Source organism: Helicoverpa zea, chromosome 29 (assembly GCF_022581195.2).
Source record: "Helicoverpa zea isolate HzStark_Cry1AcR chromosome 29, ilHelZeax1.1, whole genome shotgun sequence".
NCBI classification, from domain to species: domain Eukaryota; kingdom Metazoa; phylum Arthropoda; class Insecta; order Lepidoptera; family Noctuidae; genus Helicoverpa; species Helicoverpa zea.
In genome coordinates, this window is record NC_061480.1 from 2,857,963 (window position 1) to 2,877,968 (window position 20,006).

Consider the following 20,006-nt stretch of genomic DNA (forward strand, 5'->3'; position numbering starts at 1 on the left):
CTATAATAATAGAGAATGATTTTTTATTTTAATAATTTAATATTTAAAAATGTAAATAATATGTTGACAAATAAATAAATGAACTACTTAAGATTGGTGATCATGAAACAAAAAAAAAAACTGTATATATATATTGAATAGAACATTGAAACCAATGGTTTAAAGTTATTTGAAAAGTCCCTAATGTAAAAATTATGAATCACGGTTGATTTAAACAGTTCCATAAAATAAAATAAACTTTTAATTCAGGGCCATCCAAAAAAAAATATTTTTCTAATTGCTTACTGTGATCCTGCTTTTTTATTAAAATATTTGTTACCTATGTCATCCTCGCAAAACCCTATCAAAAGAAGTATAGTTCACTTTTCAATTTTCTAATATTTTATTCATCGATAGAATAAATAAAACCTTTACACATATCGATAACATCAAACTCCTATGAACACCACTCCATCACTACAAACAAACGTCAAACTTTATTTCGGCGACACGCATGTGACGTCTTGAATTTAGTTTTACAGAAAAAATAATTGAAAAACTATCTGAATTATTAAAACCTACTCGGAGGAATATCGAAAATGAGCCGGCAAGTGGATATTAAGGCTTTGGTGTCCCACATTGTGCGTGGAGACGGCTCAGACAGATGCCGAATATGCATGGGCGATACGAGCGAGGGTCAAGTTCATTTAGAAGACACCGTCATGATGGATGGAGACAAGCCTGTGACGCTCGCTGAACTGCTAGAAGTCATCACAGGAGTTGAGGTAACATATTTTTTGACATATCAAAGCTCGGCATCCAACGATTTGTTTATTTTCTGTGCAAAACGGAACGGCGTCTTCCCGCCGAGGTGGTCGCAAGATGGCCGCCGTTGGGTTTCGATGAAAAATGAAAATTATTATTTTTTTATAATCTCGTTGGATGTTGCGGCTTTATTACTTCTATATAGATTGTAGATTTAAATTTTAAATTATGAAAAATCATTAGATTTACTGAAGTTAAACGCTTTTTAGGGAATAATTCGTTTGTTTTTCATTTGTCTGGCGTTTACGAAGCCAGCTATGACGTCATTCGATTGCGATAGAGTACTTTCCGCTTGTTATTTTACTAGGTATTAAATAAATATAATAATGTAGGCATAAGTATGCCTAATACAATTTACTATGTTCGTATTAATTCGATACACAAAATTATCGTGCCAAATTATTATTACCTATTGACTTATTTAGGCCAAATTTTATTTTGGCTGTATCTTTCTTCGCAAAATACTCAAACAAAAATGAACAAGATTTGAAATTGTTTTAAAAGCTACATTGAAAGTTTATATCTGTTAATTTCTGTGCAAAACAGGAACTTGATGTAGTTATATAAAATCAGAAAAACTGTTATAAGCCTAATCTTTTACACATCCTCGTATAAATCTCACGGCTGTATAAGAAAAAAAGAAAATTTAAGGTTTAGACTGCTTACAGCCTCTGCAATTAAGGTCTCCAATAATTAAGTCTATCTTACATACCTAATGACCATAGAACTATCCATCCATCTGTCCATCTGGCTCATCCACAGCCCCTAGGTTGTCCGTCTTCGGATGTAGGCCTCCTCCAAATCTTTCCATTTTGGCCTACTTCTTGCCACTCTCATCCAATTTGGTCTGGCTATTTTGGAATAGAGCTGTCATCTAGGATCATATCATCTTACTCAGCTTCCATAGCATCAGATAATTATTTCAAACATTCCGTAATCTTTTTTTTACAACTAACCTATTTTTATACACAACTTTGATTTGCACCAGCTTTTATAGCTGTGCTCTTAATTTATTACAAATGCAGGAATCATTATACAAAGTACCTAATCTATTTAAACCTACAAGAGAAACTCTACCCTTATCTAACTTCAAGACATTAAAATAGCTTAAGAATCTTAGCATTGTACATTAAATTATTAAGTACTCCACGTAACTACTCCACTCTGTATCCTAAAAATAAAAACAATCTCCAAAATGGAAAGCATAGGATCTTATAAGAAGGCAAGGAATACAGCGTATTGGCCGTTTGACTAGTCCGGTGGTTGCAGGTGCTGCTGGATGAAGACCTGCCTCTAGGATTGTGCTCCCCCTGCTCAGTGTCAGCGCTCCAAGCCGCTGACTTCAGAAGCCAGTGCCGACGAGCTGCCTCGCAGTGGGAGACCACCCTCGAACTGCTGAACGGCATACCAAACCACACAAATTGCACCAGCAATATTGTAGCTATTATTACTGAGAATAGTATTTGTATTACAAAGCAGGATCTTAAAAAAGAGCAGGAGAGCACGCAACCACCAACGTCCCCAGTTAATACAAAATCAGACAATATTAAAAGCACTAAATGTCAGTGCCCGACTTGTGGCAAGCGATTCCTATATGCCCAACATTTGTGCCAACATTTGAAGGAGTCGTCCAACAACCAACGTGCGTGCCACATTTGTGCTGCAATCATGACTAGACAGGAATTGATAGAACATTTAATTGAGGAACATAAAAGAGAGCCTTATGACTGTAAGAAGTGTCCGGCTATGTTTCGAACTTATACGCAATATAAAACACATCTTTCTAAAGCGCATGCGTCAGGAGCTTGCACCTGTGGTGAATGTGGCCAAAACTTTCAAAGCCAACACGCTTATTACGCTCATCTATCAGTTCATACGCCAAAAACATGTCCTGGCTGTGATGAGCTGTTTAGAAACCAGAAATGTTACCACTACCACGTTAAACGCTGCTGTAATCTTGATAGAACGCGTCTCGACGCTCATAAAACTAAAAACAGAGTTACAATTACTGTAAAAAAGAGGAATAAAGACATCAAAGTTGGTATGCGTGGTAGCGCGGACTCCGAATGCATTTGTGACTACTGCAAGAAGAAGTTTGCCGGCAAGAAGTTCGTTGCAGCACACATACAAATAGTACATATGAAGAATACACATAGACCTTGTGTGTACTGTGGGAAGTTGCTCGCAGCAGCTCACATGACCACTCACGTCAAAAAACACGAGTCAACCGAGTCCTTCCAATGTGGTCACTGTGGTATCATTTTAAAAACGAAATTAGGCTACGTCCAACACGTTCGTCTGCACACCGGGGAAAGACCATACACCTGCAAATTTTGCGGTGATTCCTTTTCCGCATCCTCTCGAAGATCAGAACACATCAGAAAGTGTCACAGAGATTCTGACATCGTTCTGAAGCACGCTTGTGAGTTCTGTCCAGCTAGGTTCCGACTGCCTTATCGTTTGAAGAAGCATGTGAACTCGGTGCATGGTGAAGGGAAGGAACAACTGATGCAGTTTGAATGCAATGAGTGCCATCAGAAGTTCAGTAGCTGTCGAGGGTTACTGCATCATAGTAGGAAGCATCAGGATTGTGAAGGACCTATCAGAGTACCCAAGCTTAAGGAGGTGGTGGAATAGACTGGACTACCTTCTAGGTGATCTTTAACAAGTTCGTTCACACACACGTCTGAAGGGAACTGCTTCCCGTACTCAGATAAAAATAAGCCGAATTCAAGACTTATTATATCATCTGCCATTGAAAATCCCGTTAATCGGTCCAACACTTTTAGAGATTAGCCAAATATTCAAGAAAATATTGTTTTACTTTTTAATATATGCACCGCAATTTTAGGTTGCCCGGGTAACTGGGCTTAGTAGGTCAGATAGGCAGTCGCTCCTTGTACAGCATTGGTACTCAGCTGCGGTTAGACTGGAAGCCGACCCCAACATAGTTGGGAAATGGCTGGGCAGATGATGATGTACCTACTTAAGCTAAATATCCTTTCGGATTAAACATTTCCTATGGAACTTTCGTGCCTCCAAAAACTTTTTGTTCCGTGGTTTCTACACCTTTTAAAACTCAAAATACGGCGTACTTATTGATTAAAATACGTACAAAAAACTTGCAATATTATGCGTAGGTACACTGTATTCTTTTTAGGGTTTCAAAAATCTAAACATTTCTCCCAAACAAACATGGCAAATAAAATCAGTAAAAAAATGACCGACCTCTTTAACCACCTATTGCAATAAACAAAAGCTAAAGACCAAAAAAACTCATTGTTTTAGGTCGAGTTCACACCACCGCTGCCAACCAACATATGCGACAATTGCAGCCAAGATATAACCTCCTTACTGCCTTTCTTAAGACTTTGCAAGGAGTCCGCAAAACGTTGGAATGACATATCAACCTTTTTAAACAATTACACTCCTTCTCCCGATGCTAAAAATGTCTATATAGAAATCGGGAATGATATTAAAACTTACATTGATACCGTAAGAACGGTTGGCAAAATTGAAACGCGGAAAGACGCCTTACGCGGTCTAAATAATAGGCTTCGACGACATAAAGTGAAAATTAGAGGGAAAATAAATAAATCGTCTAAGTTTAGGAAGTTTGTGTGTCCGGAATGCGATGCGCCATTTCGTTGTATCAACAAATATAACAAACACATAGGTTATTTTCGCAAAAAGAAGTGTTTGCATTGCTTTGAAATTTTTGACTTTAAACATTACAAAGATCATTGCAAGACCCACAAATTATCTGTACATTTTTGTCTATTTTGCGAAAATAGTTTCGTCAGAAAGTCTGATTTAGAACTACATAAATTAAAACACAATAAAGGTACCCACGAATGTATAGATTGTCACGAAACTTTCGCCACTTCTAGCCACTTAATCAGCCACATGAATAAACATATCCCTAATATTTGCGGATGCGGTAAAAAGTTCCCAAACCGCATTTGTTTTAACTACCACAAAAGAAATTGTGTTCCTCGCATTAAAGATAGACTAATATACATTTGTGACCACTGCCAAGCTTCATATACCAATAAGAATGTATTAAGAATGCATATAAAGCATGTACATATGACTGGTTGGACCTTTCAGTGTGATAAGTGTGGAAAGAAAATGTCCAGTCGCAGTCATTTGATAGAACATAGTAATATTCATGAGAAAGTCCTAGACAGGTTTATTTGTCCCTGTGGTGCCAAGTATAGTACTAGAAGGGGTTTTCAGAAGCATAAGAAAAAACATGAGCTAGAAATGGTGGGTGTTGCGAGTTAGATAAAGTGAACGTTTCCGAAGCTTCACATTTGGATAGTAATATTCTTTCTGAATTTCTGAAAAATGGTGTATATTTTTATTTTGGTATTAATAATAATTTATAATCACAATTTTTGTTGGCTGACTTCGTGTTTTAATCCCATAAAAGTCCTTTTGGCTAATAGTTTTAACTTCATTGTTAAATATTTATTTTCCAATTTTAAACTTAAATATGTTATTCTATCTAACTCTAAAGTTCAGTTGTACATAATACTACAGGTTTATTTTATTTTTCTCAATAAATATCACAGAATGTGAAATGTTTTTTTCTTTTGTCAATGCAATTGCCATCCAGCTTGTATTAAGTTATATAATTAAAATAACCTACGAAAAAATACTACGTTAATACACAACCAGATTAAACCCAACTCGTTAACTCGCGTTACGACTTTTAAAGCAATAATAGGAAGTTTTACTCGAGTCAATTTAACCAAAGATTGGCAACTTAAAGATAAACAAGAGGAGCGGACTGATTGAAAACGTCGTTTCAGATGGAGATGGACCCAGCGCTCCCCTGCAGCTTATGTTGGAGCTGTTCTGACGACACCCTAGCAGCCATTACCTTCAAGAACCTATGCGCGCTGTCCTCACACCACTGGACAGAAGCCTCAAACTACATCTCCCAAGTCTACCCGCCAACAGACAAAGATAAGGCCTACTTCATATTCTACAACCAGGAAAAGACCATAGTTAGAGACCAAATAGACAGCGTACCAACCACAAAACACGCTGTAGAAAGACTAAATATGAAGTATGAGGTCGAGCCGGAAAAACCGCAGAAACATAGACGTATTTTAGGCGTGAAAGCTGCTTGCAAATGTCCGGATTGTGGGAAGAAGTTCTCCACGCCTGATAATTTGAACCACCATCTTGGTAACACTTTAAAGCGAGCTTGCCGCGTCTGCTGTGCGGTAGTGAACAAGAAAAAGTTGGGCAAGCATTTGTTGAGCCAACACAAGCTACATTATTACGAATGCAATATGTGTTACAAACTTTTTGACGCCGAAATTCTGTTGAAACAACATATCAAAGATTCTCACGATAAGCTATCCCATCCTTGTCATGTTTGCGGTAAAAGTTACATAAACCAACGAGCATTGAGAGCTCACGCCCCTTCTCACTCCCTCTTCCACTGTCCTTCTTGCAACCAAAGTTATGAAAACAACAAATGTTTTAAATACCACCAGAAACATTGCAAGTACTCTGACCGGCAACCCGTAGAGTTTTCCCACTATTCCTGCGATCACTGCGGCGTATCTTACGATCGGAAACCCTCGTTACGGATTCACATGATACAAAAACATCTGAACGTCTTACCCTACGTTTGTCAGACTTGCGGAAAGAGAACCTCTACGCTATCCCACTTGAGGTCTCACGAAAGAGTCCATAAGACAGAACGGAAGATATTCCAATGCTGTTGCGGGGCTAAACTACGTACTGAGATAGGTTTTCAATTACACCAGAGAATTCATACTGGTGAACGACCGTATACGTGCGAACATTGTGGCGATAAGTTCCTCTCGTCTTCTAGAAGGTTGGATCATATAAAGAGGCGGCATAGAGGAGTTAAAGATTTGAAGCATGGCTGCGAGAAGTGTTCGGCTCGGTTTGTGAGACCTTGCGAGCTAAAGAAACACTATTTGTCCGTACATTATTCTGTGGTCGAAGTGATGCCTGCCAAAAGGGAGATTAATCCTGTTACTAAAAGATTGAGGAGTACTTTTGAGAAGGAGTAGGCTGACTACCTCATTGATGGAACCAATATTGTTTAAAAATTCGGGATAGGTTGTTTTTAAGTGCGATTCTCGGCAGTGATGAATTGTTTTTTACATTAATTTAAAAGCTCGCTTGTTCCGAAGTTGGCGAAAATTTTCGTTAATTATTTTTTAAAAATCTCTGAAAACCTATTCAGTTTTGTTTATAAACTTGATTATGACTGCAAATGTCACTTTCTAAACACGTATTTTGCCTCCTCCAGTTGTACCATTTAACTATAACGATAACCAAACCATAACCAGCCGTATACTTGCCACCCATTGGTCAACTCAGCGATTTGACAACTGAAAATGGTTCGGTTATCGTTATAGTTAAATCGTGCAACTCACCGTAATTAAAAGAGTTGGAAATATTTAAAGAATTTCTTTTCAGTATTTATTTTTTTAAGTTATTTTGTGTTCATAATAAATTCGTATGTTTGCTTTTAATACTCTTGTTCTAATTAAGTTAACTGTTTCGAAACAATGATATTTGATAAATTAAGAATATAGTTTTAATATACAACGGTATTTTTTATTTTTATGCCCAACCTATTTGAAAAACTATAAATAGTACGTAAATAGAAATAGTAGGTACGTAAAAGTAAATAGTAGGTATCTTGCAGTTAGAAACATCATTAAATGTTAGAACAGTTATTTAATTGACCGTTTTCTGACTAAAAAGCCATTAAAATATCTGATGTAGAATTGGTACAGATTCACGCATCATCTCCCGAGCCTTTTCCCAACTATGTTGAGGTCGGCTTCCAGTTTAACCCAATGCAGCTGAGTATCAGTGTTCAACAAGAAACGACTGCTTATCTGATCTTCTCATCCCAGTTACCCGGGCCATACTAAGATATGAATTACTTTCAAAAGTGGAAACAGAATACGATAGGCATTTCTATGTAGAATTCCGTGTCACCGTTTTATCAATTCCATTATTATTTTTCCAGATGACCGAAGAATCCCTAATACCACTAGGCGCATGCGTCACCTGTGCCAGCACCGCCCTCGCCGCCCAGGAGTTCCGCCTTTTCGTCAGAAACTCAGAAAAAGTATGGAAAAAGGCCCTCGTTAACCTATCCACTTTACCATACTCAGCTGCCCCACCCGTGAAGTCTGTATGCGCCTTCATAACCCCAGACTTAACGATACAAACATTCAAGGACTACAACACTAGTGACGCCAAAACGATTATTAATCGATTAAGGAATCGAGTAACAAAGAAAACAGTCGATAGAAAACCGAGAGGGGCTCGTACAGGACCGTCTTGCAGCTGTCCTGATTGTGGTAAAAGTTTTCTCAGCCCTTATTACTTAAATACTCATTTAAGAAACAGTGGGCATAAGGAAGCCTGTTTAATATGTGGCTCCGTCTTCGTCAGAGGCAAAGAAATGCAAGAACACCTGTCTTCCGTACATAATGAGACTGTATTTTTATGTAAAAAGTGTCCTATTCTATGTCCAAGTGAAGTACAGTTAAAAAAACATGTGAAGAAGGCACATAAAGCTGGCGTTCTGACTTGTGCTGACTGTGGAAGGACGTTCCCAAGAAACGCTTCGTTTGAGTCTCATTCCCAAATGCATGCGGTTAGAACCTGCAGAGCGTGTGGGAGCCAGTTTACAAACAGAGGTTGTTATAGAGAACATAGGTCCCAATGTGAACCAGACGCTAAGCCTAACGCTCAAAATATGCCGCGAAATAGACGCTCCAATATCCGTGACCCAGCTACGTTCACGTGTGATCATTGCGGCAAAACATATAACTCTAGACCCCAACTTAAGAACCATATACTCTGGATACACATGGATATACGACCTCATCAGTGCCAATGGTGCGGAAAAAGGTTTTACACCCCAACGCGACTGGCTGAACACACAGTTGTACACACCCGCGTTCGAAATTTCGAATGTGACATTTGTGGCGTGAAGCTAGTATCCAAAATGGCTGCCGTTTACCACAGGCGAAGGCATACTGGAGAAAGACCGTATGAATGTGAAGATTGTGGAGAGAAATTCATTTCTGCGTCGCGTAGATCGGAACATGCTAAACGGAGGCACAATAAGGGATTTAGGCTGCCTTGTTTGAAATGTCCTGCGAATTTCGTTAGAAAACATGAACTTAAAAAGCATATGGACAAGGCTCATAGAGAACCTGACAGTGTTCTTTCTTGGCCTTAGTATTTGTTTGATTTTATTAATTGCTTTAGGTATTCAATTAAAATTGACTCTAAGATTATCCACACGGTGCATGTAGCTGGAGCGAGTTAACATGCGCAAGTGACAAGAGCACGCGGGTTTTATTTTGCTTTGGGACATGCACGAGTCGCTGGAAAAGCACTATTTTAAAATGCATGTAACCATAATGCGCAAGCTATTTGTACCGTGTAGATGCACCCTTAAAGACAATTTTTGATTTTTTTGTGTACGTATATCATTGTATACGCAACTTCGAAACAGTCCTTACGGCACAGCCATCCATTTCAATACATTTTCAACCTTATCACAATAGTGGAAGGCGTCGTCCTAATTCGCAGCGATCGCGCGATGGCGCGATGCGTTTTTCATCTAAGACGTCGTCCTAATTGACAGCGATTGTACGATGACACGATGCGTTCTCGTCGTTCGATGAGTTCAAACATACAGATTTCATCAGAGTGTCCTATGTGTGCGTTCGCGCAGCGGAATGTTGTTGAATTTAAAGATTTTAATTATGCAGATAATTAGTGTAAGACGTCCTATAATTGTGTATGGTAAATAAAAATTTGTGTATGCAGCCATTGTGGAGAAATTCACCAAAAACAGATTCCGCTGGGCGAACGTTGGCGAACGTTGTCCTGGCGGAACTTTTTTTAATCCATAGACTTTAGAAGAAAAGAGATGTGTCCGAAAATTAGTGTGTATTTGTGTATAATTGATTATGTATGAATGAAATCAGTGCATGCATAAACTTCGGAGAAATTCAAGTTTCCGCTACGCGAACGTTTGGCCATTAGCTAGTTTTCATATAAAGCGCTTACATAGAGAGCTGTAGATTTTTACATACGTTGTTTTGAATTTGTTTATATTTGTTTAAAAAACAGATTTAGAAAAAGTCGTAGGGTTTAAAAGATAAAAATATAAACGTAAAATACACTTATTAGGTCTTAGTTCTTAAAGTATGCAGTTTGGGGTCTAGATTTTCACGTTTACACAAACCTTGTAAGTGTCTCCAACATGTTGCCAAGTATCAATGATGTTCCGTTAGTAATTAAAAAGTTATAGGATATTTTACCATGAATAGATCACTGTTTACAAAGCAGTCGAATATCACGACGTTCTAAAGGAATTGCATGGTAAAATGTATGCCAATAATTAGTTTAATCATTCAACTATTCACTTGCAAAATTTCATGTCATTAAATTCAGTAATTAAAGAAAGACAATTATAATACTGACGGAGCATCGAAACCCTACATAATCCGACCAAGTTCGGATAGCTACAAAAAAGCGGCCGTGCCATATGTCTAAGCAACGTTCTTAACTTGGTAGGTTAGTATTTATTAATATGGTACAGTTGCGTACACAAGCGTTAGGAAAAAATAAAACAATTGTATTTCTTGATTGAAAAATATTTTTTTAATAATAATGCCACTATCTACGATAAAAATAAATCTTCAATTAACAAGTACTTCTCTATTTAAATATCCGTGTACAAAAATATTTTTATTATTATTTGTTGTTATACATTTTTGTATCTCGGCAGTTATCTACCGGGTTTTGTAGGTTAGCACGGGCCGAAGCCAAGTGCTAGCCTATGTGTCTTGATTGCGGGTTGTATGTGTGTTTAATGTGGTATGATTGTGTGTGTGTTGGCTGTGCGATTGAATGTGCGATTGAATGTGTGCTGTGTGTGATGCTGTTGTACGTGTATCGTTTGTCTCGTTTTGTAGGAATTTCCTGACAATTCTACAAGTGTTCAGAATAGCAGCTTTCTGTAGGGTTTGATAGGTATTCGGTGGTAAGTCTAAGGTTTTTAGAGACTGATGTAATTGTTTCGGTATGACGCCTGTTGTTGACAGTACTATAGGTATGATGGTAACACTGCCTAATCTCCACATTCGGCTTATTTCGATTTTGAGGTCTGTATACTTAGAAAGTTTTTCTGCTATGGTGTTTTGTAAATTGTGTGTGTTTGGGACTGCAATGTCTATAATTTGTGCTGTTTTGTTAGTTTTATCTATTAAAGTAATATCCGGTCTATTGTAATGAACTGTTTTGTCAGTGAGGATGGCGCGATCGAAGTAAAGCTTATGTGTGGCATTTTCAAGAACTGCTTCGGGTTTATATTTATAGTAAGGTACAGGCGGTGAAAGAATTAATTTATATTTGATGGCAAGTTTTTGGTGAATCACGTTGGCTATCTGATCATGCCTGTACTTGTAGTCTGTCTGAACTATGGCTTTGCATGCACCTGTGATGTGCTGGATGGTTTCAGATGCGCTGCTGCATCTTCTGCAAACGTCCGTCGGAATGGGGGCTCTCATGATGTGCTTTTGATAGTTGCGGGTTTCTATCACCTGATCTTGGATTGCCACCATGAACCCTTCGGTCTCAGGGAATAGGTCGCCTCGCCTTAGCCAGTCGTTCGACGCTAATTTGTCGACGTTCTCTTGGTCTAGGTCCAGACGATGTCTTCCATGCAGTGACTTCCGAGCCCATTCTATTATCTTAGTCTGCCTATCTGTTTGCTTTTCGTTGTTTTGTGGTGTTTTATCGTGCATATTTAAAGGGGTCAGTTTGTGGTCGTTGAAGACTATAGCTTTATGTAGAGTAGAATGTGTAGTTTTTGTGTTAAAATATGTTCTTAGTGTAGTTATTTGTTTGTTGTGTAAATTCATAATATCTATTATACCTCGTCCTCCGTCTTTTCTTGGCAGCGTTATAGTTCGGCCATTCAGAGAATGCGTTCCTGACACGTCGCGATTGAACTGACGACGTAACTTTGCAATGGCGTTGCAGTTACGATAAAAATATTTTTGCTGGTTGTTTACCGTTTTAACAATTGAGGAGTATTAAAACAACATTATTACTGACAGTTGTGACGTCTATCGGTGTAGATCTGTGTCCATACTTTTAATTCTTAAAAAATAATAAACACTTGTTTCGGCTCAGTGACTTTATTTATAGTGAACACAGTGAAACATACAGTGACATATATTAAAGTGGTTAATAAAAACAGTGCTTAAGGTTCTAAACTATACAAAACAATACTTACAGTGACTTTGCGTAATTGAGTTCTACCCTCTATTTTTAATAAGTGTCGGATATTCTCGTCTCTCTCGATTTGACAGACCGACGGCATAGACAGAGGGCTGATATTCTCGTTATCTGTCAACGATCGACATCGAGTTAACAGCGCCATCTAGCGTGTGAACGGCGAATCACCTCAGACGCAAGTTACCTATTTGCCTACCATCATGCCTGGTGTCAATTGCCACGGTTGCGGTCGCTTTATGGTACCGGCAGAGGGCGCTAAATGTGGTAAATGCAAAATGGCGTACCACAGAGGGTGCGTAGGAGTTGTAGCAAAAGGCGTTGTCCCTGCAGGCTGGCGCTGCCCAGAGTGTAAGAAGAACCTGTTAAGGGACAATAGGGCGGATACTCCAGTCAGAGGTCTTGCGGAAAGCCCTCCCTGTTCTAGCACCAGCCCTGTAGAACATACAAGCGTGGTGCCGAGTTCACCCAACACCAGGACTGTTAGTTGTTCCAGCCCTTTACCTGAGACCGTCGGGCAACAATCTGCGAGTCTATCGTCTGTTCCCCCTGCGCCGCAAGCTGGCTCCGACTTGACTCTAGTGGAGGAGTTGAGGGCGATGCGTGCTGACCTTCTGGAGTTCCGCAGCAAGATGCTGGAGGAGATGATGGATCTTAAATTATCCATGCAGAGCTGCAATACCCGTATTGACGGCCTGGAGGCCAGAATTAATGCACTGGAACAGCGGCGGGAGACCTCCCCTTCCACACATTCATCCGTGGAGGGGATTGTGGAAGAATTAAGGAGGGAACTGAACGACAGGGATCAAGACCTTCTCAGTAATGACATCGAAATCTCAAATATTCCCGAGAGCACAGCTGACAACCCGGTTCACATTGCCAAGGTAATAGGCCTCAAGTTGGGGGTCACGCTGGAGGAACGTGACATCGTCAGTGCGGAGCGGGTGGGCGGTAGGCAGCTCAACGCCACAAGCTCTGCCGGTCCGGCGGTGCCGCGGCCGCGCGCCATAGTGGTACGCCTGGCGCGGCGCGATGTGCGCGACCAGCTGCTGGCGAGTGCGCGCGTGCGCCGGGGCGCGACGACTGCTGACCTGGACATGTCTGGCCCGCCGCAGCGTTTCTTCCTTAACGAGCGCCTCACTAAAACTAATCGCCGGTTGTTTCGGAAGGCGCGAGACGCTGCTAGCCTCTTCAGCTGGAGGTTTGTTTGGACGAAGCGAGGTCGCATACTGGCTAGGAAGGGCCCGGGTGACTCCACCCAAAGAATCCGCACCGACGAGGACATTGCTGCGATTATTGGATCTGTCAATGAAACAACTTGATTACTGTCTGTTTTTATTATTTTTGTCATTGTGTGTGTCTAGCATTCATGAGTGGGGGAATATGCGTCACACTCTTTTCTATCAGGGGGTTATCATATTTTGCTTATATGGTGAGTCAAAATTGTTTCAAATCTATATAACTATATTATATAAACACGTTAAATCTTACACTAACATTTCACAAAAATTATTATTATATACATTATATATAGAAGCTATACACATTATATATCAAAGCTATATACACAAACAATATCTACAAAAACTATATATATTTTATACAATAGCTATATACATTATACACAAAAAACTATATACAGTACAAACAAAATCTATATACATAATTAAATTTACAGTACATAACAAATGCAAATGACTCCAGCTAAATACATCAAGTTTGGTTTGTTAAACGCAGGTTCACTGGGGACTAATCAAGATCAATTTCTGATAGCCATGGGCAACTATTCCGTGGATATAATGGCTATCAACGAAACTTGGTTGCGCAAGGGTGAGGATGGCCGCGCGCCTAGTGTGCCTGGGTATAGACTTAAACACATACCGCGTCCCACGACTGTCCGTGGTGGGCGAGGCGGAGGGGTCGCATTTTACCTTAAAAATGGAATCACTGCGCGCATCAGACCTCATCCTGAGCACAGCAATGTGGAACAGCTCTGGCTGAACCTCAATGTCAATAAAAAAAAACTACTCATTGGCACTGCTTATCGTCCACCATGGCTAGAGTTACATACTTTTCTGGACGCCTTGACTGACAGCATTAGTGGGTTGGCACCTTATGATCATCTGATTCTGTTGGGAGACTTTAACGTTAATATGTTAGATGTTGATAGCACAAAAACGAAAGAACTTACGGAGTTTCTCAATCACTTGAATATTCAACAGCTAGTGCAAACACCCACACACTATGTGGGAGACAGTAGTTCGCTAATTGATGTTGTCTGCACAGATGCTCCTACTCGTAACGTCATTGTGAATCATATTAGTGAGCTTGGCCATCACTCGTTTATCACATGCGAGACAATTTTTAAAAAGCCTACGTTCAAACCCAGGTCGGTTGTATTTCGTCCGCTCAAAAACATACTGGAGGACTACTTCATAATGGATTTGGGGAATATACCATGGTCATCGGTTGGTGACATGAGTAATGTTAATGATATGGTGCAAACATTTAACTTCTTTTTGAATCAGCTTTTTGATCTCCATGCTCCTCTCAAAAGCATGACCTTTAAAACCCGTCCCACTCCGTGGATAACTGATAATGTTAGGCTAATATCGAAGATGAGAGATGAGGCAAGGGCACGGTTTCGCAAAACTAAGTTACCAGGACATAAGCAATATTATCTTCAACTCAAGCATCAAGCTATTACGGCCCTGGCTAGCGAGAAGAAATCATATTTCACAAAGAGCATCAATGACCATATTAAGGACCCTAAACTGTTATGGCGCAACCTAAAGTCTGATGTGCTGCCAGATCACACGCAAAGATTACTACCAGGACATTTCAACAACCCTGATGAAATTAATGCTGCGTTCCTGGATGTGCCGGGCAACTGTCATCTAAATGTGTCACAGCAGTCCTACTTTGAGACACATAGCTTTGGTGATGCCACATTCAGTCTTACAACGACCAACGCCGAGGCTGTTCTTAAGATAATTAAGAGCCTGGGATCTAATGCACAAGGTATCGACTGTATCAGCCTTGATATGATATCCCTTGCTTTGCCTAATGCCTTGCAAGCCATTACTGGTATAATTAACTGCTCTATTACCACGAGTACATTCCCTGAACTATGGCGATGCGCTATCGTCCGACCTATATCCAAAAATAATAATCCAGTCAGTACAAAGGACTTGAGACCTATCAGTATTCTGCCTTGCCTCTCCAAGATTCTAGAACGGGTAGTCTACTCCCAAGTAGTAAATTTTCTGGAGGTAAATAAAATTCTTCCAGATCTGCAATCAGGGTTTAGACAGGGTAGGGGTACTGCAACGGCTTTGGCTGATGTTGTAGGGAATATTCTTGAAGCGCGCGATAGGGGGGAGGGTACAATCCTGGCATTGCTAGATTTTTCCCGCGCTTTTGACGCAATCAACACCACTCTATTGTTGTCCAAATTGGCTTTCTACGGCTTTGACCCTGATGCAGTTGAGTGGTTTAGAAGCTACCTCTCCGATCGATCTCAGTTAGTGGAATTGCACACAGAAGATGGGTCAAGGGTGTCATCCGCCCCCCTCCGCGTGTCGAGGGGCGTTCCTCAAGGCTCGATTTTGGGGCCCCTGTTGTACATACTGTACAGTGCAGATATCACAAAGTCATTCATTCACTGTAATTACCATATGCCGATATTATATACGCCGATGATATACAATTGTACATCTCTTTCAAGGCTGATGAAACATCTGTGGCTGTGCAGAAAATCAACGAAGATTTGCAGAGAGTGGTTGAATGGTCTGAAGTGAACTCTCTGGTACTTAACCCCCTTAAATCGAAGTTTATAGTTCTGGGTTCTAGGAACCAAGTGCGTACAATCTTGACCACTAATCCTGCGTTGACAGTCATGGGCGAGAGCATTGAGAGAGTTGAGCTAGTATGCAATCTGAGTTTAACTATGGATCCCGAATTAAGGTTTGAGGCCCATATCAATAATGTTCTGCGTAACTGTTTTTATAGACTGAAGGTTCTGTATGGAATACGAAAGTACCTGTCCATCCCATTGCGCAAACAACTCGTTGACAGTCTTATTCTATCTAGGCTAAACTATTGTGATATAGTGTATGGACCATGCCTTCTTTCTAGGACAGAACACGTTATACAGCGTATTCAAAATGCCTGTGTTCGGTTCTGCACAAACATTCCTCGAAGAAGCCACGTGACTCCGTACATAAATAATCTGGATATATTAAAGATGGCAGCCAGGAGGAGGCTGCACTTGGCCAATTTGCTTTTTGGAGTTATTGATTCAAAAAAACCAGAATACCTATATAGCAAGTTGACCTGGAAACCCATCCGTTCAGATCATGGTCTCCGGTCCGTGGTATGCCCTCTGGTGGTACCAATGCATCGTACCATAGCATTCCGAGGTTGTTTCAAGTTTGCAGCCACACGCTGTTGGAATGATATCCCTCCACCATTGCGACGCCTGAAATCAAAGTTACCATTCAAATACCTACTTAAAAAACATTTATTAAGGGAACAAACTGGCTGATACGCATGGTAACTGTTTGTATTGTCACTTACCTACGGGGTCATGGCGTACATGCGCTGGTGTAGGGATTTCCTGAGGCGTGGGATGCATTGGAGGCACACTTGTAGCAGAAGCGTGGCTCCTGATCGTTGAGCAATCTTGGAGGAGGGGCTGTGTCGGCTCATATTGCTCCAAATATCCTTCATCTGTGTTCTTTGTTATGTCCTCATATATTTTTATGTACCTGTGATATCAATTCATTACGATTTTAATGTTAATTCTAAATTTAATTAAATCATTATTATTCCTTACTTTTTATATTCCCTAATTTAACTAAAATGTTGTTTTTTAATTAAAGTTGAATGCTGCTTACTACGTACTATTCGCAATCCACGTGTAACTTCTACTCACCCACCGTCATGACAAAGCATATTTTATAACACCTCGCACGATCCCAAACTGGGATAAGATAAAACTTAGTCACTCGTTGCTCAAGATACTTATCTCGTATGATACATACACACTATACAATATTTTGTAAAGCATATTACCCTCTTATAATAAAGTACGAAAGCGTCGGTCGCCATTAAAAATACATTTTTATTTTCAGTAGCTGAAATAGTTTTTGACAGATGTTTAAGTTACAGCACTGACCTCTATGGTTTACAGGCATAGATAATTAATGGCGCGACCACATGTATTTTGATCATATGGAGTAAACTAATTATATTCTATTATATTCTTCAAAGAAACACTATTTATTTAATATATATTTAAACACAATTTATTTAACACATATTCGCATAATCACCCGTTGGACGCCATAACGTTAGTTTCGGCTGTCGCTGAAAATCAGCGCTGGGACTTTGTCTCGCACGGGGTCGCAGCATCATGCTGAGCGAGGGCCGTATTGCGTGGTTGTGACGCATACTACCCCCTCATGTTTGTTTTCTTTCTATTTTAGCCCTTTTTTGTTTTATTTATTATATTGATTGTTTATGTAGGTACTTATGTATGCGTCCTCAATTACGTAATTAAATGTATTTTCTTTCTTCTTTTCTTTCTATTATATCAATAATCAATGAATGTAGTTACGTCGTCAGTTCAATCGCGACGTGTCAGGAACGCATTCTCTGAATGGCCGAACTATAGTCTCTGGATGCAGGAGCGAGGATGGTGTTTTCTGTGTCTGGTTAGTGTTGTGTTAATGATGCGCTGTAAATTTTTAAGTTCTGTCTTGGTCCAACTAATAATACCAAATGAGTAGGTCAAAACGGGAATAGCGTAGGTGTTGATTGCTTTAATAGTATGTCTGGCGTGTAGTTGAGTATTAAGTATTGATTTAAGTCTGTGTTTAAATTGTTGTGTTAATTTGTTTTTTATGTCTTTGTGTTTTATTTGTGTAGCCTGAATGTATCCTAAGTATTTGTAAGTTTCGTGTTCACTTAAAGAATCTATTGTTTCGCCTGTTTGCGTTGTGTAAGTGTGTTCATAATTGTTGCCTCCCATGACTGAGTTGATTTTACACTTGTCGATACCGAATTCCATTTTAATATCTTGTGAAAAACTGTCTGTGATATCAGCTAGCGTGTATAAGTCCTCCTGTGAGGAAGCGTACAGTTTGATGTCATCCATGTATAGAAGGTGATTTATTTTGTGTGTGTCATGAGTATTGTCGCCTAATATCAGTTTAAATCCTGGTGCACTTATATTTAATGCTTTCGATAACGGGTTTAATGCTAAGCAGAACCATAAGGGGCTGAATGCGTCTCCCTGAAATATGCCTCGCTGTATCTTAATGGGTTCGGTTTCAGTGCTACCAGTGGGTGTTGTTACATGTAAACGTGTTGTCCATTGTGTTATGATGTTGCCTAAAAATGAAACTATTTGTGGGTTAATTTTGTATATCTCTAGGACTTCAAGTAACCACGTATGTGGCACCGAGTCGTATGCTTTTTTGTAATCAATATACATCGTGAACAGATCTTTTTTCTGGCGTCTAACCTGCTGTAGTATTACAGAGTCTATTGTCAGCTGCTCCTTGCAACCTTGGCTTAACTTTCGGCACCCTTTCTGCTCTTCTGATAAAATTAAATTTGTTTCAAGGTGTTTATAAACTATATGGGTAATACATGAAGTTATAATTTTGTATATAGTCTGGAGGCAGGTGATAGGTCTGTATTTGGCTGGGTTACTACTGTCATTGGTGTCTTTTGGTATCATATATGTCAGTCCTTCCGCTATGTATGTAGGTAATGTGTTAGGGTTTTTAATAAAGCTGTTTATGTAGTTGTAGAGGTATGGGTGAATGTGTGTAAATTTTTTGTACCAGAAATTGTGTATGTAGTCTGAACCTGGTGCTTTCCAATTATGTAATTTGCTAAGGACGTCATGGAAAGTATCTATTGGGATATGTTCGAACGACATTTCTTCTAAGTTTTTAAGGCTCTCTCTTTCTGTTTTAATCCACTCGGCTTGACTATTATGGCTCATAGGCCTCTCCCATATCCCTGCCCAGAATTGATGAAATTCGTCTATCCTAGGCAAAGAGGCGTTTGTGTTACTTTCATTGCTGTTTATTGTTTGATTTGTGGTAGATTGTTTTAATGATCTGTAAAACTGTTTCTCGTTGGACTTAAACTTATTATTCTGAGTTTTGCGTAATGTGCATTTAACATACCTATTTAGTCTGCTGGTTATAAGTGTAAGCTTCTGTTTGAGAGTATCTAGGAAGTGTACAAGCTCTGTGTTTGGTTCTTCATGAGTCGAATGTATTTTATAGCTTTCTAGAATAATATTTACTTTTTCATTAAGTTTCCTACTCCTATAACCCTGCATATATGCTGTTAGCCTTCCAATTTTGGCCCTTAGATCTGCAGCTCTGGATTCTAATCTCTTTTGCCACTTGGGTTTACGGATTTTGTGTCGTACCGTCGTTGTATTATCAGAAGCGCCCAATGAGAGTCTACTCCCATTAGTTTTTGCAGCTGTCCAAGCTGCACTGTAAATGATAGTCTGCAGTTGGTCAAACTCTGTGTCTTTACTTGTATGTTTAGGTAAAATGTGTTCGTTGATGTGACTAACTATTTTTGCTAACTTTCTGGACGGTTTTTGTTTGGGTATATAATCTCGTTTTGTCGGATGAATGTTTGTGTAGTGTTGTAGTGCTAAACTAAAGGTCTCCTCTATTTTCCTAATTACGTCTGTGTCGGTGTCATTGTGTGGTATGTTTTGTACGTTTACTAAGGTGTGTGTAAGTGCGTCTGGGTCGATACTGTTTAAGAAGTGGGTGACCGTTTCTACTTCTGTCGCTTGTGTATATGGGTTTTGTTCAAATGTA

At 39.6% G+C, this 20,006-nt stretch overlaps 3 protein-coding genes across 3 annotated transcripts; all 3 read left to right on the forward strand.

Annotated features, from left to right (window-relative positions):
- The first annotated feature begins 578 nt into the window (after positions 1 to 578).
- On the forward strand, positions 579 to 9,401 carry LOC124643911 (zinc finger protein 91-like). The gene is made up of 5 exons (XM_047183037.1): positions 579 to 764; positions 1,530 to 1,590; positions 2,060 to 3,429; positions 5,616 to 6,740; positions 7,841 to 9,401. Exons 1-5 carry the CDS (start codon positions 579 to 581, stop codon positions 9,065 to 9,067), a joined length of 3,969 nt encoding a protein of 1,322 aa, XP_047038993.1. The 3' UTR covers positions 9,068 to 9,401.
- Positions 9,402 to 12,419: 3,018 nt separating this feature from the next.
- LOC124643912 lies at positions 12,420 to 13,641 on the forward strand. The gene has a single exon (XM_047183038.1). It carries the CDS (start codon positions 12,420 to 12,422, stop codon positions 13,461 to 13,463), a length of 1,044 nt encoding a protein of 347 aa, XP_047038994.1. The 3' UTR covers positions 13,464 to 13,641.
- A 194-nt stretch (positions 13,642 to 13,835) lies between these two features.
- On the forward strand, positions 13,836 to 16,355 carry LOC124643913. The gene is made up of 3 exons (XM_047183039.1): positions 13,836 to 15,413; positions 15,869 to 16,136; positions 16,279 to 16,355. The coding sequence occupies exons 1-3, from the start codon at positions 13,836 to 13,838 to the stop codon at positions 16,353 to 16,355; spliced, it is 1,923 nt and encodes a 640-aa protein (XP_047038995.1).
- The last annotated feature ends 3,651 nt before the right edge of the window (positions 16,356 to 20,006 follow it).